The 27,659-nt window shown below is 37.1% G+C and overlaps 1 protein-coding gene and 1 pseudogene across 4 annotated transcripts in view; one reads left to right on the top strand and one right to left on the bottom strand.

Moving 5' to 3' along the window:
• LOC116273273 (probable phospholipid-transporting ATPase IM) overlaps positions 1 to 27,659 on the bottom strand; it is a 152,842-nt gene that overhangs the window by 5,772 nt on the left and 119,411 nt on the right. For all 4 annotated transcript variants that reach the window (XM_031662246.1, XM_031662243.1, XM_031662244.1 and 1 more), the window contains 4 exons: positions 21,312 to 21,470; positions 15,090 to 15,178; positions 12,365 to 12,561; positions 5,322 to 5,530 (listed from right to left, as the gene is read on the bottom strand). In XM_031662246.1, coding sequence (XP_031518106.1) covers positions 5,322 to 5,530; positions 12,365 to 12,561; positions 15,090 to 15,178; positions 21,312 to 21,470 — 654 coding nt within the window. The remainder of the gene's footprint in view (positions 1 to 5,321; positions 5,531 to 12,364; positions 12,562 to 15,089; positions 15,179 to 21,311; positions 21,471 to 27,659) is intronic.
• Positions 16,339 to 16,461, top strand: LOC116273274 (annotated as a pseudogene).

Raw genomic sequence — 27,659 nt, 5'->3', positions numbered from 1 at the left:
TCCTCCAAAGGATCACAACTCCTGACCAGCAAGCAAACAAAACTGGACAGAGAATTAACAGAAGTAGGCTTCAAAAGGTGTGTAAAAACAAACTCTTCCAAGCTAAAGGAACATGTTCTAACCCAATGCAAGGAAGCTAAGAACTTTGTAAAAAGGTTAGACGAATTGCTAGCTAGAATAACCAGTTTAGAGAAGAACATAAGTGACCTGATGGAGCTCAAAAACACAGCATGAGAACTTCATGATGCATACACAAGAATCAATAGCTGAATCAATCAACCAGAAGAAAGAATATCAGAGAGACTGAAGATCAACTTAATGAAATAAAGTATGAAGACAAGATTAGAGAAAAAAGAATGAAAAGGAATGAACAAAGCCTCCAAGAAATATGGGTCTATGTGAAAAGACCAAACCTACGTTTCATTGGTGTAGCTGAAAGTGACAGGGAGAATGGAACCAAGTTGGAAAACACTCTTCAGGATATTATCCAGGAGAACTTCCCCAACCTAGCAAGGCAGGCCAACATTCAAACTCAGAAAACACAGAGAACACCACAAAGATACTCCTTGAGAAGAGCAACCCCAAGACACATACTCATCAGATTCACCAAGGTTGAAATGAAGGAAAAAATGTTAAGGGCAGCCAGAGAGAAAGGTCAGGTTACTCAAAAAGGGAAGCCCATCAGAAAAACAGTGGTTCTCTCTGCAGAAACCCTACAAGCCAGAAGAGAGTGAGGGCCAATATTCAACATTCTTAAAGAATTTTCAACCAAGAATTTCATATCCAGCCAAATTAAGCTTCATAAGTGAAGGAGAAATAAACTCCTTTAAAGACAAGGAAATGCTGAGAGATTTTTGTCACCACCAGGCCTGCCTTAGCTCCTGAAAGAAGCACTAAATATGGAAAGGAATAACCCATACCAGCCTCTACAAAAACATACCAAATTGTAAAGGCCATCGACGCTATGAAGAAACTGCATCAACCAATGGGCAAAATGACCAGCTAGCATCATAATGACAGGATCAAATTCACACATAACAATATTAACCTTAAATGTAAATGGGCTAAATGCCCCAATTAAAAGATACACACTGGCAAATTGGATAAAGAGTCAAGACCCATTGGTGTGCTGTATTCAGGAGACCCATCTCATATGCAAAGACACACATAGGCTCAAAATAAAGGGATGGAGGAATATTTACCAAGCAAATGGAAAGCAAAAAAAAGCAGAGGTTGCAATCCTAGTCTCTGACAAAACAGACTTTAAACCAACAAAGACAAAAAGAGACAAAGAAGGGCATTACAAAATGGTAAAGGGATCAATGCAACAAGAAGAGTTAACTATCCTAAATATATATGCAGCCAATACAGGAGCACCCAGATTCATAAAGTAAGTTCTCAGAGACCTACAAAGAGACTTAGACTCCCACACAATTATAGTGGGAGACTTTAACACCCCATTGTCAATATTAGACAGATCAACGAGACAGAAAATTAACAAGGATATTCAGCACTTGAACTCAGCTCTGCACCAAGCGGACCTAATAGACATCTACAGAACTCTCTACCCCAAATCAACAGAATATACATTCTTCTCAGCACCACATTGCATTTATTCTAAAACTGACCACATAATTGGAAGTAAAACACTACTCAGCAAATGCAAAAGAACAGAAATCATAACAAACAGTCTCAGACCACAGTGCAATCAAAGTAGAACTCAGGATTAAGAAACTCACTCAAAACCACACAACTACATGGAAACTGAACAACTTGCTCCTGAATGACTACTGGGTAAATAATGAAATAAAGGCAGAAATAAATAAGTTATTTGAAACCAATGAGAACAAAGAAACAATGTACCAGAATCTCTGGGACATAGATAAAGTATTGTTTAGAGGGAAATTTATAGCACTAAATGCCCACAGGAGAAAGAGGGAAATATCTAAAATCGACATCTTAACATCACAATTAAAATAACTAGAGAAGAAAGAGCAAACAAATCCAAAAGCTAGCAGAAGACAAGAAATAACTAAGATCAGAACAGAACTGAAGGAGATAGAGACACGAAAAACCCTTCAAAATATCAATGAATCCAGGAGTTGGTTTTTTGAAAAGATTAACAAAATAGACAGACCACTAGCCAGAATAATAAAGAGGAAAAGAGAGAAGAGTCAAATAGACACAATAAAAAGTGATAAAGGGGATATCACCACCGATCCCACAGAAAAACAAACTACCATCAGAGAATACTATAAATACCTCTATGCAAATAAACTAGAAAATCTAGAAGAAATGGATAAATTCTTGGACACATACAACCTCCCAAGACTAAACCAGGAAGAAGTTGAATCTCTGAATAGACCAATAACAAGTTCTGAAATTGAGGCAGTAATTAATAGTCTACCAACCAAAAAAAGCCCAAGACCAGAGAGATTCACAGCTGAACTGTACCAGAAATACAAAGAGGAGCTGGTACCATTCCTTCTGAAACTATTCTAAACAATAGAAAAAGAAAAACTCCTCCTTGACTCATTTTATCAGGCCAGCCTCATCCTGATACCAAAACCAGGAAGAGACACAACAAAAAAAGAAAATTTCAGGCCAATATCCCTGATGAACATCCGTGCGAAAATCCTCAGTAAAATACTGGCAAACCAAATCCACCAGCACGCCCAAAAGCTTATTCACCATGATCAAGTTGGCTTCATCACTGAGATGTAAGGCTGATTCAACATAGGTAAATCAATAAACATAATCCATCACATAAACAGAACCAATGATTAAAACCACATATTATCTCAACAGATGCAGAAAAGGCCTTTGATAAAATTCAGCACCCCTTCATGCTAAAATCTCTCAATAAACTAGGTATTAAGGGAATATATCTCAAAATAATAAGAGCTATTTATGACAAACCCACAGTCGATATCATACTGAATGGGCAAAAGCTGGAAACATTCCCTTTGAAAACTGGCACAAGACAAGGATGCCCTCTCTCGCCACTTCTGTTCAACATAGTATTGGAAGTTCTGACCAGGGCAATCAGGCAAGACAAAGAAATAAAGTGTATTCAAATAGGAAGAGGGGAAATCAAATTGTCTCTGTTTGCAGATGACATGATTAGAAAACCCCATCGTCTCAGCCCAAAATCTCCTTAAGCTGACAAGCAACTTCAGCAAAGTTTCAGGATACAAAATCAATGTGCAAAAATTACAAGCATTCCTATACACCAATAATAGACAGAAAGCCAAATGATGAGTAAACTCCCATTCACAATAGCTACAAAGAGAACAAAATACCTAGAAATACACGAACAAGGGATATGAAGGACCTTTTCAAGGAGAACTACAAACCACTGTTCTAGGACATAAGAGAGGACACAATGGGAAAACATCCCATGCTTGTGGATAGGAAGAATCAATATTGTGAAAATGGCCATACTGCCCAAAGTAATTTACAGATTCAGTGCTAACCCCATCAAGCTACCATTGACTTTCTTCACAGAATTAGAAAAAACTACTTTAAACTTCATATGGAACCAAAAAAGAGCCCCTATAGCCAAGACAATCCTAAGCATAAAGAACAAAGCTGGAGGCATTATGCTACCTGACTTCAAACTATACTACAAGGCTACAGCAACCAAAACAGCATGGTACTGCTACCAAAAGGGATATATAGACCAATTGAACAGAACAGAGGCCTCAGAAATAATGCCACACACCTGCAACTATCTGATCTTTGACAAACCTGACAAAAACAAGCAATGGAGAAAGGATTCCCTACTTAATAAACGGTGTTGGGAAAACTGGCTAGCCATATGCAGAAAACTGAAACTGGACCCCTTCCTTACACCTTATACAAAAATTAATTCAAGATGGATTAAAGACTTAAAAATAAGACCTAAAACCATAAAAACTCTAGAAGAAAACCTAGGCAATACCATTCAGGACATAGGCATGGGCAAAGACTTCATGACTAAAACACCAAAAGCAATGGCAACAAAAGCCAAAATTTACAAATGGAACCTAATTAAAGAGCTTTGGCACAGCAAAAGAAACTATCATCAGAGTGAAGAGGCAACCTACAGAATGGAGGTAAATTTTTTCAATCTATCCATCTGACAAAGGACTAATATCCAGAATCTACAAGGAACTTAAACTTACAAGAAAAAAACAAACAACATCATCAAAAAGTGGGCAAAGGATATGAACAGACACTTCTCAAAAGAAGACATTTATGCGGCAACAGACACATGAAAAAATGCCCATCATCACTGGCCGTCAGAGAAATGCAGATCAAAACCACAATAAGATACCATCTCATACCAGTTAGAATAGTGATTATTAAAAAGTCAGGAAACAACAGGTGCTGGAGAGGATGTGGAGAAATAGGAATGGTTTTACACTGTTGGTGGGAGTGTAAATTAGTTCAACCATTGTGGAAGACACTGTGGCAATTCCTCAAGATCTAGAACCAGAAATACCATTTGACTCAGCAATTCCATTACTGGGTATATACCCAAAGGATTGCAAATCATTGTACTATAAAGACACATGCACACATATGTTTATTGTAGCACTATTCATAATAGCAAAGATTTGGAACCAACCCAAATGCCCATCAATGATAGATTGGATAAAGAAAATATGGCACATATACACCATGAAATACTATGCAGCCATAAAAAAGGATGATTCATGTCCTTTGCAGAGACTTGGATGAGGCTGGAAACCATCATTCTCAGCAAACTAACACAGGAAAAGATAACCAAACACTGCATGTTCTCACTCATAAGTGGGAGTTCAACAATATGATCACAAGGACACAGGGAGGGGAACATCACACACCACAGCGTGTTGGGGGCTGGGAGGCTAGGGGAGTAATGGCATTAGGAGAAATACCTAATGTAGATGACGGGTTGATGGGTGCAGCAAACCACTATGGCACATGTATACCCACGTAACAAACTTGCACGTTCTGCACATGTATCCCAGAATTTAAAGTATAATAATAATAATAAAGAATCCCACAGAGCACTGAAAGGAACTTCAGAGAGTTATCTTATCTAACTCTCTTCTCTATCCATAAATGGCAATAAATCCAAAGTTTCATCTAAATTACTCAACATTTATCCAATACATATTCAATGAGAATTTACTGTCTGCCAAGCATACCAGCATCTATATGATAGATGCTGATGGTGCCCATATTAATAAGAAAGCCAGTGATTGTTTTGGATTTTTAAATTTTTTTAATGGGGTAAGTTATTTAAGAAATTGTTAAAAATACCGTTAAGAGAAAGGAACTGTGTCTCTTACCATAGATTCTCCCATTAATGGAACATCTTTTAAAGGTCATGATGTTTTGAGTGAGGGTACCCGTTTTGTCGGAGAAAATGTACTCAATCTGCCCCAGTTCCTCATTGAGCGTGGTCGTCCGAGCCTCTGCAGGTGTTGCTTTTCGAGAATAATACATCTTCCGGTCCCAGTTTATAAAATAACTGTGTCCTAGACGAATTACTTCCACGCTGTCATCCATTAAAATGGAAAAAAAAAGAAATGCTCCATTAATTTCAGAACATACAATATTTTGCCAAAATAAGAAGTCTGCCAAAGTCTTCAGCGTTTAGAGGAAAATGTGGATGCTTTGTCCCTAGGTCACAGGGATCTTTAGAAGCTTCTCGGCAGAGTCTGCTTATAAACCTTTCCAAGTCATTTCCTGCAACACCATAAAACAATAAGCCAGCTTAGGATAAAACTTTAGGGAATGTTTCATGGTTTTCTACATTAAACAGGCCCAGTGGAGATTTTGTGTGTAGCGTATTAGTTTGTGTCTCCTCCTATATGATAGGAGTGGTCCCCAACCTTTTTGTCACTGGGAGCCAGTTTTGTGGAAGACACTTTTCCACAGATCAGGGGAAGGCGGATGGTTTCAGGATAATTCAAGCACATTACATTTAATATGCACTTTATTTCTATTATTACATTGCAATATATAAACCGCTGCGCAGTTCACAATAGGGTTTGCACTCCTTTGAGAATCTAATGTTGCTGCCACAGCTCTGACAGGAGGCGGAGCTCAGGTCTGTGGTCTGGGAGTTGGGGAACTCTGTGGTAGGGGAAACTAATTATTATTGAAGATGTTTGTCTGATGTCTAATCTAAAGAAATGTGCTGTTGAGAACTTTCTCTCCAATACATTGTTTGATGTGGCTTCACTTTGCCAAAAGAGATAGAAAATAGTATTTCCACGAAGCAGAACCAAACCATAACAGATACTGAGTGAAAACAGGATGTGTTGTCAAACCACTCTGCCCGTTTACCATGAAAAGAGTGTTGCATCACATTCTAATTACATAATTATGTTAATTATTACAATAATTAATTATTAATATAATTCTGACTACATTCTAGTAATCATTTATGACCTCCCAGCTCCAGAAGCAAAATTTCTATGGCAAAGTGTATGAACTCTCTCAATGCTCAATGTCATACATAATGTCAAACTGATTTCCAAAAACGTCATAGCAACGTGTTTCTACCATCAGATTATTAAGAATTATCTTTCACCATATGCAAATTCAAAAGCTATGTCACTACTGTTTACTGCATTTCTTATCAATGAGTTTAACACTTTTTTCAAATTTTATTGGCCAGTGACATTTCTTCTTGGAATTATCTAATTGTATCTGCCTATTTTATTTTTCCTATTCTGATACCGGTATATTTATTAGTGATTTGTAAGAATTCTATAGTTATTAAGTCTATTAATTCTGTCAAAAAAACAACGCAAATATTTTATCCAATTTATCATTTGTCTTTTTTTTTTTTTTTTTTTATTGAGACGGAGTTCCACTCTTGTTGCCCAAGCTGGAGTGCAATGGTGCTATCTCGGCTCGCTGCAACCTCTGCCTCCCTGGTTCAAGCGATTCCCCGCCTCAGCCTCCAGAGCAGCTGGGATTACAGGCATGCTCCACCATGCCTGGCTAATTTTTTTGTATTTTTAGTAGAGACGGGGTTTCGCCATGTTGTTCAGGCTGGTCTCAAACTCCTGACCTCAGGTGATCCACTCACCTTGGCCACCTAAAGTGCTGGGATTATAGGTGTGTGCCACTGCACCTGGCCACTTGTCCTCTTTTTTTTTTTTTTTTTTTTTTTTTTTTTAGAGACGAGGTCTTGCCATGTTGCCCAGGTTGGCCTCAAATTCCTGAGCTCAAGCGATCCTCCCACCTCTGCCTCTAGAGTAGCTGGGACTACATGTACCACCACAGCTGGCTGATGGTCTTTTCATTTTATTTCCAGTTTTTTGATATGAAGTTTTCTCTTTCTAAAGGATCAAATTCATCAGAAGTTTATACTTTGTTTTATAGTTTTGTTTAGATAAGCCTTATCTATGCCAAGATTATATATACAGATATCTATATTTTAATTGTTTTTATTGATTTTTTCATAATTACTTATCCCAATTGAAATTTATGATTGAAATTGAAAGTTTGATGTACATATGAGGAGCAAATTTCAAGTTTTCCAAACAAGAAGATGTTACATCAACATTTGTTGAACAATCAATCATTTCCCCATTAAGCTGGGATGCTTTCTGTGTCACAAATAAATCATTTTACTCACTACCATCTGATTTATGGATTTCAATTTTATTCATTGATATGACACTTAATGCATCTCTTGTTTTCATTACCGTAGCTTTATAATAACTGGCAATACATAGAAGAAACAAAATCACCTTTATTCTCTTCCTCTTCAAAAACTCTTAACTATAATCACCCATTTATTTTTCCTGATAGAATCAATGTATTCATCGAAGTAAACATTTGAATAAATGTATTAATTTTCCTACAAAATTTATTTGAGATTTTGGTTAGGTCTATGTTAAACTCTTAATTATTTGAAAAGAACTGATATTTTATAAACTTAAATACAACTTCAAGGAGAAGGTCAAATCTTTTTAGGAATTCCATTTTTTAAAGTACCTCAATTAGTTAAGGAATTTTAGTTTAGTTTAGTTTTGCTTTTTCACATAGGTTCATACCATAGCCTTATAGATTTGTTCAGTCGTCCCTTGAATCCATGGGGGATTGGTTACAGGACTCCCAATCTGAGGATGCTCAAGTCCCTTACATAAAATGGCATAGTATTTGCATATAGCCTACCCATATCCTCTTGTATACTTTAAGTCATCTCTAGATTACTTATAATACCTAATACAATGTAAATGCTATGTAAATAGTTCTTATACTGTATTGTTTAGGGAATAATGATAAGAAAAAAACTCTGTACATGTTCAGTACAGATACAACCATCCTTTTTTTTTCAAATATTTCCCATCTATGGTTGGTAGAGTCCATAGATACAAAACCCATGGATACAAAGGGCAGAATTTAAACTTTTTTTTGATAGGATAAGTTTTTAAATTGTTGTTGTACTAAAATAAAGCTTTTAATTTTTGTAATGTTACTTTCATAATTAGACATAACTAAATTATCCTACTGAAAGTTTTACAGATTATTCTTATGGATTGACTAGATTTATAATCATATTATTATCTGTGTTCTTCCTTTCCAATAGGTTTATTTCAGTTTCATGTCTTATCTTATTCATGGATATTTCAGTTTCATGTCTTTGTACTTTAACAAGGATATCCAGAACAGTAGAAAATAGTTATGGTAATAGCAGGTACCATAGCTTATTTCTGATCTTAGTGGAAATTAATCCTTGGTTTCTCTCATCTGTAGAGTGAGAAAGTTGGGCTAGATGACACTCAAATCGTTTCTGGTTATTAAATTCTATACTTCAAGTTCTAAAAGTACATGACATACCTACGTTTCCCTCCCCAAAAGAGGTTTGGGGCCAATTCATTTTTAACTATTTGAATGGTAGCACATTTTTTCTCCCTAACTAAAATTACACTGTGACTATGTAGAGTGTGATATGATATTAAGATACATAACTCACACTCTTTATTTATTTATTTATCTTCATGTATGGTTTACTCGTCTGCATCCCACCCCACCCCCACCCTCCATGTAAATTCCTCGCTAGCTAGTCTGATTCAGCTTTATTTTCCTTATTCCTTTCACTCAAAAAGCATTAGCACTTACAACGGGCTGGGGTAGTATCTTGCCCATCAGAGGCAGTCAATCAGTGTTGGGTGTACGAATTTTAACTCTTTGGACTCTAATTTCACCAATAGGGATATTAAGACTTAGAGAGATAAAGTGACTAACCCAACGTCACATCAATAATTAGCCACAGAGCCAAGACTAGAACTCAGGGATTTGGGAAAGCCAGTGCAGACCAGGCCTTAAGAATGGCATTATGAGGGTCACAATACAAACCATGAAGTTTTTTATTTATCTGAAAATCGAGTAGCTCCCTGTAATCTTAAACCAAAGTGAATGAAACAGAATTTGACTGTTCTGTGTTATAGTATAAGCCAATGGAAGTATTCAAAACTTATTCAAATTCCTAGAGCTTAAAAGTCTGAAGAGAAAATGGGCATCGTTTTTGTTTGGGAAAAGAGGATTCAGAAGAGCCACAGTGGAACATTCAGCTCTTTCTTTTACAATAGCAGAGAAAAGGAGAAAAATATTCAGAGTTAGCATACTCTGGCCACTTAGTGTTTTCTGCCTGAATACTCGCAGAACAGAGCTTATAATTTCACCCAGTCTCGGGCAAAACAAGCAACACAGAAATGAACTCCTATTACTTTGGAAAGAACACTCAAAAGCTAATTCCTTGGGGAAACAATGGTTGCATTTCTTAAGATTATGTATTTTTTAAAAAACTGTAGCTGGGTCCGCCTTAACACAACAGATAAACAAATTGACAACATAGAAACATCCTACCAAAATAAATGTCCTTTCCTCGCCTGGAATTGTTAACCATTCAGAGCAAATACTGAACTTCTATCCTCAAGTGATATATGGCACTAATTTACTCTTTGTACATATTCTAAAGCCTAATAGAAGCTTTGGCAGAAGGTCTTCATCATTCTGGACAGAAATACCTGGGAGTTCTCTTTTTCTATGTCTCAATCTTTAGGACTGCGTAACCTGAAATTCCTTGGAATGCTTTTTCCCTCGAGTTAAGATCAGAATCACTGTACTTATTTGGCGAGAGAAAGGCTCTCATTTGTCTTCGTAATTTCCATGCCTTACAACTAGGACAGAACTCTAGACTCTTTTTTTTCTTTTGATTTCTTCACTGAGTAATAAATCATACATAGCTTAGGGATAGAGGAAAACACTGTCCCAACTCTCAGAAGACTTCTGTCCCTCATTAGCTCACGATCCTGAGCAAATCCTCTCATCATTTTGAAAGCAGTTCAGCAAATCCTACTTCATAAGATTGTTGGGCAACATGAATGAGATAAAGTATGTGGACGTGTAAAATATAAAATGCTAAAAAAAAGAGAAAAGCATTCACAGAGTCTTAAAGTATCATATTTCATGGTATATTACAGAACATTAGTAATTTTGAAAATTATAAGAATGCATAAGAAAGTAGTTTTTAAGTGATAACGTATCATGCTGAATCACTTTATATATATAAAATGTTACCTAAAGGTAAGGTGGTATTATGTGGAGGATAAAGCAACTCAGAAATTAATCTTTTAATCCCCTTTTTTAATGGGGAAGCACATATTTGACAAACTAACCAAGGCACAGAGAAGTCAAGCACTTTCTCCAAGGTCACACAGCTTTTAGTGGCAGTACCGAGACCAGAAACTGGGTTTGGACTATTACAAATACGTTTTCTGTCTAATGAACCATGGCACATTAGAAGTATAAGGAATGCCAAACTGAGAATCTACCTTTGGTATCATTAAAAAAAAAAATCAATCTTTCAAATCATTAAATGAAAATGCCAATGTTCTTCAAAGAAAGAATGTATACAGAATATACGTCCTTCGTGAGGACATATGAAACTGCATATGTGCAGATGGAAAGCCACTATGCACATTTATTATTCATTTAGGACATAAAGGAATGCTATAAAAGCTGACTGTAGCTCTTCCGGCAAAAAGCAGGATTTATTACAGACTTTATAATTGGATACAAGCATGAGAGGTCCTCAAAATCAAAGATGAGCCAGTAGGATATAGTTTAAATAGAGCCTCTCTGACCACAGCTCCAGAGAGCCCAAAGCAATTTGTGGTATTGTGGCCACATGCCACTACTTCAAGTCAATTTCCCACAACTTGGCATTTCAGTTTCCTGACCACTATCCAAAACAAGGGTGGATTTTGTGCATTAAACTTCCCTTGCTTCATCATAGCTAGGTTTTTGAAGAGAGATAAAAAGGGGTGTATAAAAATAAGTGGGGATTTAGAGCTGATGATTTTGTGTATTGTTGAAGTATTGATGATGAGAAGTGTCAAACAACCAAGTCCCATCTTGGCTCCAGTGTTTTTGGGACAGTTTGGCTCAGTCTTGTTAGGATCGGGATCAAGAATGTCCCAGGTACAGATTCTAGGGCCAATTTCTAATACTTATCAAATACACACACATATACATATATGCATATACATGTATCTAAATAAAGAGGTGTGTGTGTATGTTCTTTGTGTATGTAGAGAGACAGAGAGGCAAAAAGAGAGACCACCTTAGCTCTAATTTATGGGATCAAATCTAATCCTGACAGATCAAATTGTAGTAGAAGTTATAAATCATACTTCTTATCTTACAATGGACTAGCATCACCTACTATATTTTAACTCCTTTATGAATGTACTTATAGTTACTAATAATAATAGGAAAAGCTAATATTCATTAAGCTTTTATAATGTGTTAGGAATTCTTAGAGCTTTATAGGCATGTATTCACTCCTCATACAATCCTATGAGGTAGAACTATAATTTTCTTCATTTTTAAAATGAGGGAACTGAGGCACTAGAAGACGAAGTTACTTGCCCAAGATTATGGAGCTAGTAAGTGGTAGAACAGGACCTGAATCCATGTATCTATAGAGCCAGCCTAGTGGCAAAGAGGCACCCCCTCTATAGATCTCCCCAATGTTCTTCCTTTTCTTACTCAAAATTAACCAATTCTAATTGATCAGGTTACATGAGATTATATTGTAGTCCATGTCTTACAGAGAAAAACATTTCTAAGAAACCAAATCAAATCAAGAAGAAAATGAACCACATTTATTATAATTTGAAAACATAAAAGTTAAACAGATTAAACAGCTAAGCTGTCCCATTTGAAACAGATGTCACAAATCATAAGCAGTTAAGAGCAAGATATCTATTGCACTGCTGAAATTTTAAAACAAACAAAAATGATTACTGGAAACAAAGGTTTGGATGAAATTATTTCATTAAAATGTAAACTCTCATCTTACCTCACATATAAGGAAATGGGTACAACTGTATTGAGAATAATAATATATGACCAGAATGTTAAGAATCCGGAGAACACAGAGCTCTTCTCTCCTTCATTCCAAAAGAGGAAAGTTCTAAATTGGTCCCCAATTTGACTCTCCCAGATTGAATTTCCTATTGCAAGAATAATTCCCAAGCATATCAGAAACCCAAAAATCTGAAATAAGATAGAAGTCTGGTTAAGGTTAACTTGAACCCAAAATTAGTCATATCAACATGATCTAATTATGCGTCTAACTCCAAGAAATAGTCATTTGAAAAGCAAGTATGCAAACCTCTTCTTACCATTAGTCATATGAATAAAATTTCAAATTTTTATGTCAGGAACTCAGCTAAATATTTTACATACATTTTCTCACTGAATCTGCCCATTGACGCTCTAAGATGGGAACAGTCATTATTCCCACTTTACAGTTTAAAAACAAAGTAAAATAGAAGCACCATAAAGACTATGTAACTTGTCTATGTTCACATAGTTAACAACTTCACATCCTCAATTTGTGGTAAGTAGGTATATTTAGGTGGCTTAATTAAAGGAGACCATATGCACTGATTTGTCCTGGATGGCCCCAGTTTACAACCATTGTCCAGATGTAATAGTAATCATGTTGCATTTCACCTTCAAAAGTGTCCTGTTTGGATGATAAATTATATGGCCACCCAAGGCATAAATGCAAAAGAAAATATCAGTGATAAAGAACAATTTCAGACTAACCAAGTCTCTTGGCTATAGATCTGGCTACACAATCCTTACTTGAGGTCAACAAGAAATGTAAGGATAACTAAAATACTTCATGACATGTATACTTTACTTTTAGGATACAAATGTGGGAAGCAACTTGAAAACCATTAGCAGACACTTACATTGTTATTAGTAACAGAATTAGAAAAACACATATTTGTAGGTATAACAACTAGAGAGACAACAAGGTCAATCTACAGTGAGTCTAAAACCCTTCCTGGGAAAGGAAAGGCCACAGACTCAGTGAACATGGTTAAGACCTGAGTTGAAGAAGATGTTGCGGAGACTTTGTTCAGCTGAGTGTCACACTATGTTGGGAGCTGAGACCAGCCAATGTAGAGGGAAGAGTAGGGCTAGAGAACAGAAATGGATTTTTCCTCTATTTCCTTTTTCTTCCAAGAAAGAATATTCAGAAATTCTAGAGCTGCTTTCTTCCTTATTCCATAATATGGGCATGTAAGAATAGGTGTATAAGAAGAAAAGATTGGGAAAAGTCTGATTTAAAGTATATTAGAAAACCATATATGAGAGAAAAGTAGGACTGTGAATCCCCAAAACTTCTATGACTTTGGTACCTATATTATAGTATCCTCTTTAATGGCTGAGACTACAAATTAATTAAACATGACTTTAGAGCATTAAAATTTAATGTAAAATACATTAAATGCCATAATTTAAGAATTGATTTGGCTTATAACTCCCCAGTGGGTCATCCTATTTTCTAGCATGAAAGATAGGGTCAGTTTGCTCTGTGGTGGGTAGACACACCCTGCATGCCCTGAAGTGGAGTCAGGGCTATTTAAATGAGAAATTCCTTGGGGGCAGAAGGGTAACAAACCCTTATGGGCATGTCTTCTTGGTCTCATAGGCTCTGTATGAAGGTGACTGGTATTGCTGGAGAAAACCCCAGGTCTGCAGGTGATACTGAAAGTAAAACACAAAGCCGGGCCAATATTTTGTGCACAGCAAGTGCTAATTTCCTTCTTTCCTTATTCAGAGTACAACTATTACATATCAGGTAAGCAAATACATATTGAGCTCAGATTCTTTATGATTGTGAGCCTGTGATAGGGTACATGTGAAAACATGGTTTGAAGTCACAGTCTTTATATTTTAAAGTGGCTGTCTTCGAATTTTACCCCTATACAAGCAGACAAAGTAGTATTACACAAAGACTAGATATTATATCAATAATAAGAGGTAGCACAGGCTTAACTGACAAAAGGATGGAATGTAAGGAATATCTGAATATTTTTGGTAATCGGGTGGTAGAGAAGATCATTTCAAAAGAATCAGAAGTAAAAAAACAAACAAACAAAACAGTTAATAAGAGAAAGATAATCATGAGCTAAGGAGGTTAGAGGTCTCTGTGAAGGAGGAGAACTGTGAGGTGGGGCTCAAAGGATTCATAACCAGAACCACCTACATAATTTTCAGGGTTCAGTGCAAAATGAAAATGTGGGACCTTCTGTTCTAAAAGTATTAAGAATTTCTAGATGGCAACAGAAGTTCAATAAACCAAACATAAGGCCCTCTGAGTGTGGGGCCCTGTGTGGTTACACAGATTACACGCCCATGAAGCCAGCCTTGCCCACCATAAGCTATGTATAGAGGATCTGAAAAAAAGTAAGATAACAAAAACATCAAACTGCCTTAAAAACTATGTTTGGTTTTCCAAAAACAAATCCTTGGGATATGGGGAATTTGCAAGACCATGAATACTTCCATAAACACTAACCTACCTCTCATGATAAATTCTACCACTGATTGAGAAATTAGCATAATCTAGAAAATAGAAGGCAGTGTAACTGAGCCTCAAATGCAAAATCCCCAAAAACAAACTCCACAAGGAGAATATAGGCTTCTTAAAGAATTCCCAGCAAGATACAGTAAATATATTAAGATAACAATGACTAGTGATATTGCCTAGTTTTGTAACTTACCCATAGTACTAGAGTATTCATCAATCTATCAATGCTTGTCCTTTTAAACTTTGTCTTACCACTATTCTGCATTAGTTTAGTGTCAGGGCCTGCAAAAACAAAAAAAGTAAATAACTTTGAAATGATATGATTATGTATTCTTATTCTTATTATTGCTCACATCAAATGTCTCTGAAAGAAAAAAATATATATTTTTCACAATAATTTAACTTTTATTAAGAGCAAGGGCCATTAAATTGTATACGATTCTCAACAATTAGGTTAACAACAATCCTGGAAACTGCAAGAGATGTGGTCTTCTTAGACCAGGATATATACAGTTAGAACTTGTAGTTGATAGGTTTAAGTAAAGCTATTTTTTCAAAGTCTATGCACAAATAGGCTTCTAGTTTGACATAGTTAAAGATAACACAGTCAAGAAAAGTGAGGAATAATTTGGAAATATTAAAAAGAATGCAGCAACAAACACAATTCAGAACACTAAGGTAAAAAATGGAAAAATAAGAAATCAAATTCTAGATCTGTTTCCCAAAAAGATTTGAGAGGTCCCTTTGAAGGAGAAACTAGAATAGCCCCCAAAATACATAAGCAAGTAATTTAAACCTTTATTGTGTATCATATACTGCATGTATATAACATGTAATTTTTGCAAAGATGAGAACTGTCTTAAACGTTGTGTTAGATTTATTTCAGGTAATTACATTATCCCATGATAAGTGCCTTGTTCCCAGAATTCTAAGCATATAATCAACTGCTTTAGAAGTGGGTTATCAGATGATGAACAAATAAAAATATTGAAAAATATTGTTAAAGAAATTCCTTGTGGACAGAGAAAACGCTAAATAAAAGCAATTAAGTTTTAATTAAAGCTAATTTCTCTAGTGTTTCCTCTCCATGTAGTCTTCTCATGATTTTCAATCCATAGAGCCATTTAATATAGGAGAAAGGGGGAAATTAAAGAAAGGAGAAAAGGGAGGCACACCCAAAATTATATACCACTCCAGAAGTCAGGGAAGGATAGGCACATCCTTAAAAGACTTTCCTTTATGTAAGAGAAAAACAGAAGCAATAATTGAGGTTTCATAACAATTCATTGTCTTAAGTTGGAAATTGCATCCCAGTGTCCTATTCCTAGCTACTGCTGTGTATAGGAGACCACCCACATTTTCTCAGAATCATTTATTAAAATCATATGAACATTGAGGATGGGAAATATTTCTTTTATGGTAAAGATCACAAAGGCCAAATAGTCTGCAACCATAGCACCCTGAACATACTTGATCTCATCTGATCTCAGAAGCTAAGCTAAGCAGGTCAGGCCTGGTTAGTACTTGGATGGGAGACTGCCTGGGGATACTTGGTGCTGTAGGCTTTAAAAAAAAAACACATAAAGTTTGTGGTTGCTAAAAACTGAAATAAGGAAAGACCAGTTAGGTGCTGAAAATGTACATTTCATTAAGCACACAAATGCACACAGACTAATAAGGAATCCTCTTTATGGATTGTTAAGCACTTATGTAAATATAACCACAAGTGTTTATATGCACATCTCTTCTTCTCATTGTCAAAGACCCTGAAAGAATTTTCTGCACTCAACAGCCTCTGTTTTCTTATCTCCCACTCGTTATTCAACCTAGTCTCTGGGCCAATCACAACACCAAAACAGATCTGGTGTTATCATCAATATCCTCCATAACTTCTTGACCACTCAGCAATCTTTGACACTGTTGACTATTCCATCTTTTTGAAACATACTCTCCCTTTAGCTTCTGTGTTATAATGTTCTCCTGCTTTCCTTCCTACCTCTTTGGTAGCTCCTTTCCTGTCTTCCGTGATACTTACCCTCCTTTCCCTTTACCCACTTACTAAAGACTGAGAATCCTTAAGACGCAGGCATAGGTCACCTTATCTTCTTACTCAATCTTCCCTGGACAATGTCACCTAAGACCGTAGCTTTAAGACTAATAGTTTTAATAATATAGACAAGATGTGTATCCCCAGCTCATGCTGTTCCTCTGAGCTCTAAATCCATATATTTAAACCTACGTATTGTGTTTCCTGTATATTTCCATCTGGATTCTTCTAAGGCTTCTCAAGTGGCCCTTGTCCAATCTAGCTTACAATCTTTCTCCAAGCTTCTCATCTCAGTATCATCACCATCCGTCCAGTTGTGAAGATTGGAAGAAACCTCGGTCATAGTGGATAACTTTATCATCCTCACCTTCAAACCTGGTCATCAAAGGTTGTCAATTCAACTTTCTAAAAGCCTTCTGAATTTATCTACTTCCCTTTCCTTTCACAATCTCCGCCCTAATCTAAGGGACTGTCATCTCTCAACTGTAAAAACCTAGAAACTTTGTCTCCCTGCATCCACTCTGCCCCCAAAACTAACCAATATTTTTCCTCCTCCCCAACCCCAGGACCTGCTGTCTATTTACAAACATTACAAACAGTTTTGGCAAGATTAAGCCTTTCACAATTAACACATATATACCCACCTGTTTGACAACTTACAATGGTGTCCCGAAGCTCTTAGGATAAAGATCAAAATTCTGGATACTGACCACAAGGTCTACCAGCGTGATCTAGCCCCTATCCATGTCTCCAGTCCCATATCCATCTGTGTTCTCCATACCCCATACTGGTCTTCTTTTTTGACCTCACTTTCCTTACTCCTGCCACAGGGCCTTGGCCATTGATATGATTTTGGCTTGAGATGAATACCTCTTTCTCTCTCCTACCATACTGAAAATCATACGAGTGAAGGTACTACATTTGCTTTTGTTCACATTTTTAATCCCCAATGAGTAAGTAGGATAATGCCCAGCATATAGTAGACATTCAATAAATAATTTGTAAGTAAATTAATTTTTAAGTAAATTAATTTTTTGAACATCTACATTTCACCTATTATCTCAACTAATGCTTACAACAAACTAACAAATTAGGGACTATTATCCTCAGTTCAATAATAATGAAACTGAGTTTAAAGAATTGAAATTGTGTGAGATTTCTCATCTAGTAAGTGTCAGTGTGAGAATTTGAACCTCGATGTAAGTAATTCTAAAGTTCTTGGTCTTTACTATTTTCTAAAACTATATGAAATAGTCAACCAATATCTAAGACTGTGTCTTATTCAGGATCCTAAAAGGAAATAGATGACACATCGAACAAAGATAATTGGAGGAGGTTTATTTATAAAGGAACTCTTCACAGAAAGCGTAGGTGGGGGCCGGGCGCGGTGGCTCAAGCCTGTAATCCCAGCACTTTGGGAGGCCGAGACGGGCGGATCATGAGGTCAGGAGATCGAGACCATCCTGGCTAACACGGTGAAACCCCGTCTCTATTAAGAAATAGAAAAAACTAGCCGGGCGAGGTGGCGGGCGCCTGTAGTCCCAGCTACTCGGGAGGCTGAGGCCGGAGAATGGCGTGAACCCGGGAGGCGGAGCTTGCAGTGAGCTGAGATCCGGCCACTGCACTCCAGCCTGGGTGACAGAGCGAGACTCCGTCTCAAAAAAAAAAAAAAAAAAAAGAAAGCGTAGGTGGGATTATAGGGGAAACAAAAGGTTAGTGCATTAACGAAGGGCATGTAGCAATCAAGCTGTTTCTCCATCTGAGCCAGAAGGGACGAAGGGAAAGAATGGCTACTGGACTCTAAGGGAAAGAGGTGATAGGAATTTGCAGCCCTTAGAGTAAGAGTGGCCTTCTGCTGATAGATCTGGCCAGCCTGAAGTTACCATACAAGAATGCAGCCTGAAGGAGTAAATACCTTGACTGTAATCTCCTTTCTCCTTTTGATCTCATCCTAGGGAGCCCTGAGACAAAGCCCAACCAGAAGCAGAAGTACAAGGTAACCTGTTAATATAAACCACACAAGTAAGCCTCCTAGGGCAGAAAGAAGGGTGGAAAAAGGTGAGAGGAAATCTGGAGAGGCAGACAGAAGACATCTAGGACAAAAATGCAGTGTGCACTCAAGATGGTACAGACTCCTAGAGACTGTTTAAATGAATATAATTCCTGCCCTCAGAAACAAGATTTTCTCCTCTCTTAAGCGTAAAGAAGGCATTACCAGGGAAGTGTAGCCTAGCTGTTAATATATATTAGACCTTCATAAATAATACGTTTGTAAAGCAAACCATATCTGTGTCATCTATATTCCTTGCACAATTCCTAGTGGTAGGTATAACTAGAGTAATAATACAGAAAGAATACTTAATAATTCATTGGATATTTTTCATTAGACCTAGGTGTTGACCTGGAACTAGTTCCCCAACTAAATGTCTTAAGACTTAGAGGTTTTGCGACATCCATTTGTACATCTCTGACACTGACGAAGCCAACCACTAATTCTTCTGTTTGCCAGCATTCTAATAAAGCTTTCTACCAACATTTGTAACCAGACTAAAGTCAATGCAGGCATGCTCTGCTTTACAAATATCCACTTGATAAGGTCCCCTGCAAGTGAATACCGTGGCCAAATCACAAGAGAAGGGAGTATTCCCCCTCTCCCTGCTGCCTGCTGCCTGCTGCCAAAGTCCAGAGAGCACTAAGTTTTTCCAACTCTCAGCCTAGAGAGCAGGCTGGGTGCTCTGAATTAAATTTGAAAGGAGGGAGAAGCAGAAAAGGAAAGAAAATAACATTTGTCAAGCATCCTTTTCCATATGCATTATCTCATTGAGCACTTAAAATGACTCTAATGTACTCATTATTATCCCCATGTTACAGCAGAAAAAAAACTAAAGCTTAGGAAGTGTAAGTAACCAAAGCTTACAGTCCTATAGCTGGTAAAAATAATAATAATAATAACAATAAATAAAAAAAATAGTAATAAATCCAAACTCAGGTCTGCCCAATCGAAATTCTGTGAACTTTCTGTTACAATTCCTTGGAGGGAGGCCTGTTCAACTTACCAGCCAACTTCCATGTTTTTCAGAGCATTTTCCCATAAAGGAACCTTACAAAGAAGAACTTGGCCTCTCAGTAGTTCACAACAGCTGCCCTAGCATGAAACATTGCAGCTGAACTTGAGTCCTGAATTAGCCATTCCAAACAAGATCACAGAAACACAAAGTTTGGGGCTTTATCCCATCCATAGGATGAAGCACTTCTATCTCTATGATGACAGGAAGCAAGTCAGGAGGGTATTTCCCATCAGAAGACCACGAAATTTCCCCATCATTAAGTAGGAAGTTAAAGGAATGTTCATGGACAAGCTTAGCTCTCTCTTTATCTGTGTAACGAAATATATGATCATATGTTTATTTCCCCAACTAAAACATAAAAGCTCATTTCTAGGGATTTCCCAGGTCTTTACAACGGCAGTGCCCCAAGCAGCAAGAGCACTGATAACACTGACAGCTGACAGTATTTAGAGGAATTGGGAGAACAATTCTAGGTTTGGAACACTTCTAAGATTTTAATGAACACTTTGTTGTTGTTGAGGAAGGTCAGTTAAGAAAAACATTCCAATTTTGATTGCACATAGTCAAGAGGCCCAAAACACATCTTAATTTGGTGTCACAATAAACAGGACTTTTAAAATCAAGGGCTGGCAATTGAAGCCATGAGTACAATTTGAGTGGCTTTATGAAATGGTGCTACTGTAAGCTTTCTTAGCAAGAGAGGGCCACCTTGGGCCTACATAAATAAAGCAGAGAAAAGAAATATGGTGGGCAAGAAGAGTAAGAGGCACCTCCCCCCACCCTACCCACCCCCATCATGCACAGTCTTTCCAGAACCCACTCTCCTATTTACGAACAGTGGAAAAAGTTATGGAGTATAAACAGAAATGATTACAGGATCAAGAAGCCTTTTCCAAAAGGTCTGCTTGACCTTTGCAAACTACAAAATTAACTGCACAGCCAGGGGCTTTCTTTCATACTCTTACCCACTTTAAAGGCAGATTCATACATAAAATGACAAAGGTGATTAAGATGGGGTTAATAAAGAAAAATTAAGCAGTAGGTATCTAGCACCCACTGTCTAGTTAAAACTCCAGCATCTTTAAGAATAAGATGGCAGTAGTTCCTCATACAGCACGGCCACCTGTACTCTTTTCAGAGCAATGGTGTTTTCTCCTGGTGTCCTACAATCTGAAGCCAGCTCCAGAGCACTACTTCGCATGGAATGAAAGCACTGTGCTCATCAGAACTTGGAGAATCGTAGACTGTGCTAGTGTACGTTGCAGGAAAGGTTCCCATAGAACTAGGTCACATGCTGTACCTGCAAAAATAACCATTCCAAAACACCAGCTGGTATTTCTCAGGATGCAGCCTCTCAGGATTATCTTCTCATTGTTGAGGGAGTGCTTGCTGTCTTTCCAAGAAAGGATTCCCATGAATTTATCTAACTTGTTGTTAGGCGCCTCACAGACAACAATCCCTGGAAAATAAAAAAACAAAACAAACCTCTTTACGACTCACCCAAAATTCTCTTCAGAAGCCCACAGCACTGTTTTACCACTGTTTCCCTTTAACAGCACGGGGTTACATACACAGAATTGTGCTAGAAAAAATAAGCTGGGAGGTAGAGAAATGGAAAGCCATCAACTATTTTGAAACACAGTTTTCTGTACTGTCCAAATAAAAATTTTAAAAAAAGAAAACAAATAACAATAGAAATCTTAAGAGCCATGGGATATTTTTTCTTTTAAAAAAAAAAAAAGAGCATATCTTTACTTCTAGTTTATAACAAATAATTTTTGAAAAGATAAAGCAGTGACTGTCCTAAAAGTTTCTCTTATTCCATCTCTTTCAGCTAAATGTGAACTTTTACACAGTTTAAAATAGCATACTTCCAGTCTCACAACAAAAGTTAACCATCTTTCTAAGCTCATAATCAGGATTTCAGAGGTCCTACTGTATTCCACCAGAAATAAACCTGGGCCTTGTTTGCCACATGTGTCTGAGAATGCGTGTGATTCCTTTCAGCTGTTCTATGCTTCTTATCTTGATTAGATTCAGAGTTATGGGGACTCTCAAAGGCACCATATAACTTGCCCCTAGAAGATGTTTCTAGTTTCTTTAATTCCAAACCAAAGGCATGCCCACTCCAAATCAACGAATCAATTCGTTCCATTATTTCAATATGAAAATATACATTTAGGATGGGGGTTCTCTAGATAGAAAAAGAAACCACAAAGAATCTTTCACGGACCCTATCACAAAACATAACTATTAGATTAATATACATATCCACTGCAAAAGGTGAGGAAAAATTATTATACATAATGAGTACAAAGACACGAAAGAACAGAATGGAGGGAGAGAGGAACAGAGGGAGGAAGGAAAAAAGAGAGGGGAGATATGAAAAAGGAAGCTGTGGTTAGATCCAGTCAGGATTTGAGTCGGAGTTGGGGGTGAGATTAGTACCTACAAAGTTCTCTCTCTCAAAAACAAACAAACAAAAATACATTCACATTTAATCAGAAGTCAAAAGGGCAAGTTGAAACATAAAACGTAGCATTTGGAAAATAAAAAGGGGACTGTATCTTTAGCGCTGATTAAAGAGAAAGGGGACCAAGTAAGCCTAGAGATCTATATTACACTGACTCCATCCACTCTCCAAGCTGCCGTCTGAACTTAAAAGAGGCTTCTTAGGTGGGTCCCCTTTCTTCCTAGGATACTCCCTTTAAAACTACTAAACAGAGGTAACAGCAACCAGTTGCCACAAGGCCACTGGTCACTCCTGACCAACCAGATCACTAACAGCCCTTGCATTAAAAAAACAAAAGCAAATAAAACTGTGAAAGGAATGAGGGTCTCATGGCCTCAGGGCCGCTTTTCCAACCTCCACCTGTCTTTCCCCAGTATAACAAAAGTACTGCCTAAAGCCTTTCCACTCAGGCACTCACTGGCAGTTTCCCAGACATCCCTATTTCCCACTGCTAAATAGAGACTACTGGCAGGAGGATTTGGATAAGACAAATAACCTTGCCAAGGGAAGGGGCTGAATTCTGGTTAGCTCCATTATGGCCTTTCACTGATAGTAAAAAGTAAATTAAAACCGATTTAAACTGGCTCAAGATGTTTGGACAACTATGTTGTAGATGGGGAGACATTTTCAGAATTCAATATCTTTTCTTCTTGACCAATTTTCACTCTGAATTGTAAAATCTTGAATTGGCTATCACCAGCAAAATCTACATAAAATAACAGGTTAACAGTAACACTTAAAGTTTATTTCAGATTCTTGACCCAAGACTCAATTTCTCAGGCTTCAAACTGAGCCACTTAAAAAAAAAAAAAAAAAAAAAATGTGCTTTGGGCAAAAACAACATGATATGCAATCCCTGCCAAAAGGAATATAAAAAACAGGTTCATTTGATCATTTCTATTGTCGTAAGCAAAGACTGACATGGAGGCAAATACAGCCTTAAACACGTTGGCTCGCTCCTCGCTGGCCTCACACCAAGGGTGTGGTTCTAGACAGGAACAGGCAGTAGGGCCAAGGGGTACTGCCTGGGTTCTTGGAGGCTAAGCCCCAATTCAGCCTTTCTCAAAGAGTGTGGTCTCGGTGATGTAAGTTCTAAATACAGGCCCCAGTCAAAACAAAATGGTGGGAACAAAGCCAAACTACATTTGTTTTTATCATTAGAAGTGCTCGGCTTCCCCTTTTTAAGCTCTATTAGCATAAAACACACACTTCCCAATTTCTTTTGTACCACTTTCCAAAAGGGATGAACAGATTCCTTTGAAGGGAGCACTGTATTCACCTTTGTATTCCTATAAACTATTATACTATCTACATAATAGGATCTTTGTCGAAGAGATGGATAGAAAAAATTTCAGATGATTTCAAGAGAGAGGTTAAGAGATGAGATGGATATGAGAGCAGATCTAAGAAAAATGGACAAAGTAGGTATATTTCCATGATAGTGATGAAGGACTAGAAAACCAAATAGCCGAGGCACAACAGGCGGGGCTTAGTTTCTGGCCTAAATCTAACGGGAGCCGAGTAGATCGGAGAGTACTGAAAACAGGTGGGAGCATTAAAGTGCATTAGAAGCAGCCAAAATGAGAGCCTAGCCATGAAGCATAACAAGGATGAGGGGAAAGCTCTCTTAGGACCCTTCTTCCTTTTGCTAGTTCAATCAGAGAAGAGAAAGAGGATGTAAATGGTCAGTTTGACAATTGATGAGGAAACAGTTTAGGAAAAAATCACATCATTTCTCACATAGTCATTTATTGAATACATATTTGGAGCACAAAGTCATCTTTAATGGGCAATAATAAAGCTGGAAGAAAATCACGTCAATAATGAAGTGTAAATACAATCAAACTAGCTGCTCATATCTGTTTGCCCCTCTGAAGAGAAGACAGGAAAGCAGATTGCAATCTATCCATTTGACACTCACACAGAAATACTCTAGACCCACACTGAAAAAAATCTACAGGATCTCATTCTGGACCTTCCTAAGCATTCTAGATTTAGTCAGCCGGATTGTTGGTTAATTACCAACTTGACAGACTTCTCGAGTTAAGTATTAACCTCAAAGAGAAAGTCTGCAGCTTATCATAAACATGGAACTCAGTGCCCAATATTCTATGATTTTCCAGAGAAGCTGGCTTCATCTCTTTGTGTACATTATTAATAGAAATAGTTACTGATTATCTGAACTGCAACTCTTCCATAAGACAAATTATCCAGCAAATAAAACATCAATATTGCTGTTCAAGAATTTCTCTAGCCAAGAGTTTCTTAGCATTTTAGAGATTGCCCACTACTGTTTGCCCTGAAGATTGTGACAAATATTTATTTATTTTCTTAGAAAGAAGAGTGTCACCTTCCTATTTTCTAAAGCTTCTTTACTCTTCAACTGTCAAGGTTCACCCATCCATCATTACCATAATGGCATGTCGGCACCAGCAGTAAAGATTCCGCCTTTACGTGGAATCTATGCCTCATGCGTCAGCTGTGCTGTTGGGGTGTGCTCCTGTCCAGGTGAATAGGAAAGCTATCTGGTAAGCAAAAAAACTCACAAGATGCTAACCAAGCTATTTTATTTTTTTAACCAAAAAGAGATGCTTATTTTTCCATGTTTTAATTACACACATGCTATTCTTTAGAAAGAACCACAAAATATACAAGGATTCCTGAATAAAGAGTCAACCTTTCCCTGGTTCAGAATTCAGCATTAACAGTCATACAAAATATGTAAACTTGTCAGGAGTTGCAGAAAACAGATCTCAGTTCAGTCAGTAACAATATGCAAAAGATTCTTAAACACATTTCGACAATTTACATCCGGGGATTTCCCCAAGGAATAAGAATGTCCAGTTTACATAATAATAATTGACAAGTATTTCAGTTACTTGTTTATAAAAGCTTTTCAATTCCCATAAGACTTTAACATGAAAATCAAGGCCCACTCAATCTCTTTTTATATTATATTTGATCTACAATGTTAGATCAAGTTATGTATCTTTTCTTACAAAATTCAAGAGACCATAAATCATTTTTTTCTGATGTTTGAAATGTATAAAAATATTTGCATGAGAACTTTTCAAATAAATGGATTTACCTGCCAAAACCCAACTCTCTTGTGTGCACTGATCTCTACATTTGGCCAAGTCTTCTATAAACTCTTGTCAGGGATCTTGACATTCAAAATCACTGAGAACATTGCTACGTTTTAAAAATATGATGACCTCATCCTTGTCCTGGATGGACTTGATCTCTGGTAATTAATTTTGTACCTTCAGGTTTAGAATATTTTAAAATTTCATTTATTTCCCTAATCAGGAGCTAAGCTCTTGTGCTAATTTTCCCTAACTTTCCAATGCTGTCTTTCTACTTTGGTTTACAACCTGGGGTTTTGTGTCCTTTTGTGTCCTTTGTAAAATAGGCTTTGCCAAAAGTCCAGGGTTCATAGTCTGGCTTCTCCACTTAACAGCCATATGACACTGGGAAAGTTAATCAATTTACCTTGGTCTCAGATTCTTTATCCATAAATTGAGCTAACAATAATCTCTTCCTTCAAGAGTTGTAAGGGTTTAACAAGATAATGTGTGCAATTACTCAGCATGGTGCCTGGTACATAGGGAGCTCTTGCTCACATATCAACATCAAGTTTAGGGCCTGAGAACTTTAGGACCTTTACCTAATCAAAGGCTTCTTTAGGGATGAGACTTTTTTCAAGTCTGTCTTCTCCCCTGGGAAATAAGCTCTAAAAAAGCATGGCCTGAGCCTGACTTATTAACCACTGTATCCTAGGCTTAACAAATCCCTTGGCCTTGTGTTAAACATACATTTGCTAAATGAATAATGGGTGACTGTACACATATGGATGAAAGAAATCAGCTCACCAGAAAGACACTATCTTTGAATATAGATGCAAAAGTGAGGAGGCAGAGAGACTCACCAGAGACATCCTGAGGTTTCAACCCATCTCAGTTCTGACCCTATGTGTCCGAAACGTGGAGTCCCCAGTGGGAACTTCTCTGGGGATAGGAGTGGGAAATTCAGGTCTTTAGATACTTGGAAGATGTGCTTTTATGATTCAAGGACAGAAAACTGTAATTTGGTGCTAAAGAAAGTATTTGGCAAGTCTCAGAAGAAAAAACACACAGTAACCAGAAGCAAAAATAATGCCATACCCAGATTTGCCCAGAAGTCACAAATTAAAACATATACTTAGCACAGATAGAACATGGTAAAGAGTGTGCCTCACATATCTGTCTCATCTATTATACCTTGCCAAAGCTAGCCAGGTCATTGTCAAACATACACAATGTTGATATCTTATTTTAATTTAAACTAAAGGATGCAATATCTGGTTTTGATTCCCATGAGTCAAGAAAGTCTTTTTCCAATCACCAGAGGAAAACCTGTAATCTATTGATATTTCATTAGGACAAAGGTGAATAAAGAAGACACAAAAAAGGGAGTAGAAAAAGAACAAGGAGCAAAGGATCAAAAGAACCTGGATAATATATGGAGAGATCATTTATAATTCTACATACTTTGTTTTGCATCTTGTACTTTGGAGGTACTTAATAAAGACTTAAACCAATTACTATGGAGAGAGTGATTAAAACAAAGATAAAGAATGACAGAAAAGTGACACTGCAGGTGGAGAAAATAGCTAAGATAAAAAGTGAAGGAGGAAGATGAGATGAGAACAGTAAGCAAGAATACAGGAAGGAAAAAAAGGAAAGAGAAGAATGGTGAAATGGAGTAGTTAGAAAACCATGTGCAGATAGTGGAGTGTGTGTGTGTGTGTGTGTGTGTGTGTGTGATATTAAAATTGAAATGCATAAATTAGGTCTTGGAAAGAAGTGGATGGAGAAAATAACTGAAGGCCAAGGAAAGCAAGAGCAATCATGGGAAGGATTTAGGGTTTATTAACTGTCGTAACTCTTTCAAAGGCTTCCATGCCACATCTTGCATCATCCTCTTGGTCTTTAAATTTGGCTGCTAACTGGGGGGAATCTAATTTGTATATTGTTTCTAATTTATTTTCCTTCAATTCATCTATTCATTCTTCTGATGCTTTCTTAGAAACAGGAAATTATATTTTTTATTTATTAGAATAAACCCATAAAACACCCTGTTGCCTTGAACTTTAAG

The sequence above is a fragment of the Papio anubis genome, unplaced genomic scaffold, assembly GCF_008728515.1.
Source record: "Papio anubis isolate 15944 unplaced genomic scaffold, Panubis1.0 scaffold50, whole genome shotgun sequence".
NCBI lineage: Eukaryota > Metazoa > Chordata > Mammalia > Primates > Cercopithecidae > Papio > Papio anubis.
This window is presented reverse-complemented; position numbering and strand designations above follow the sequence as displayed.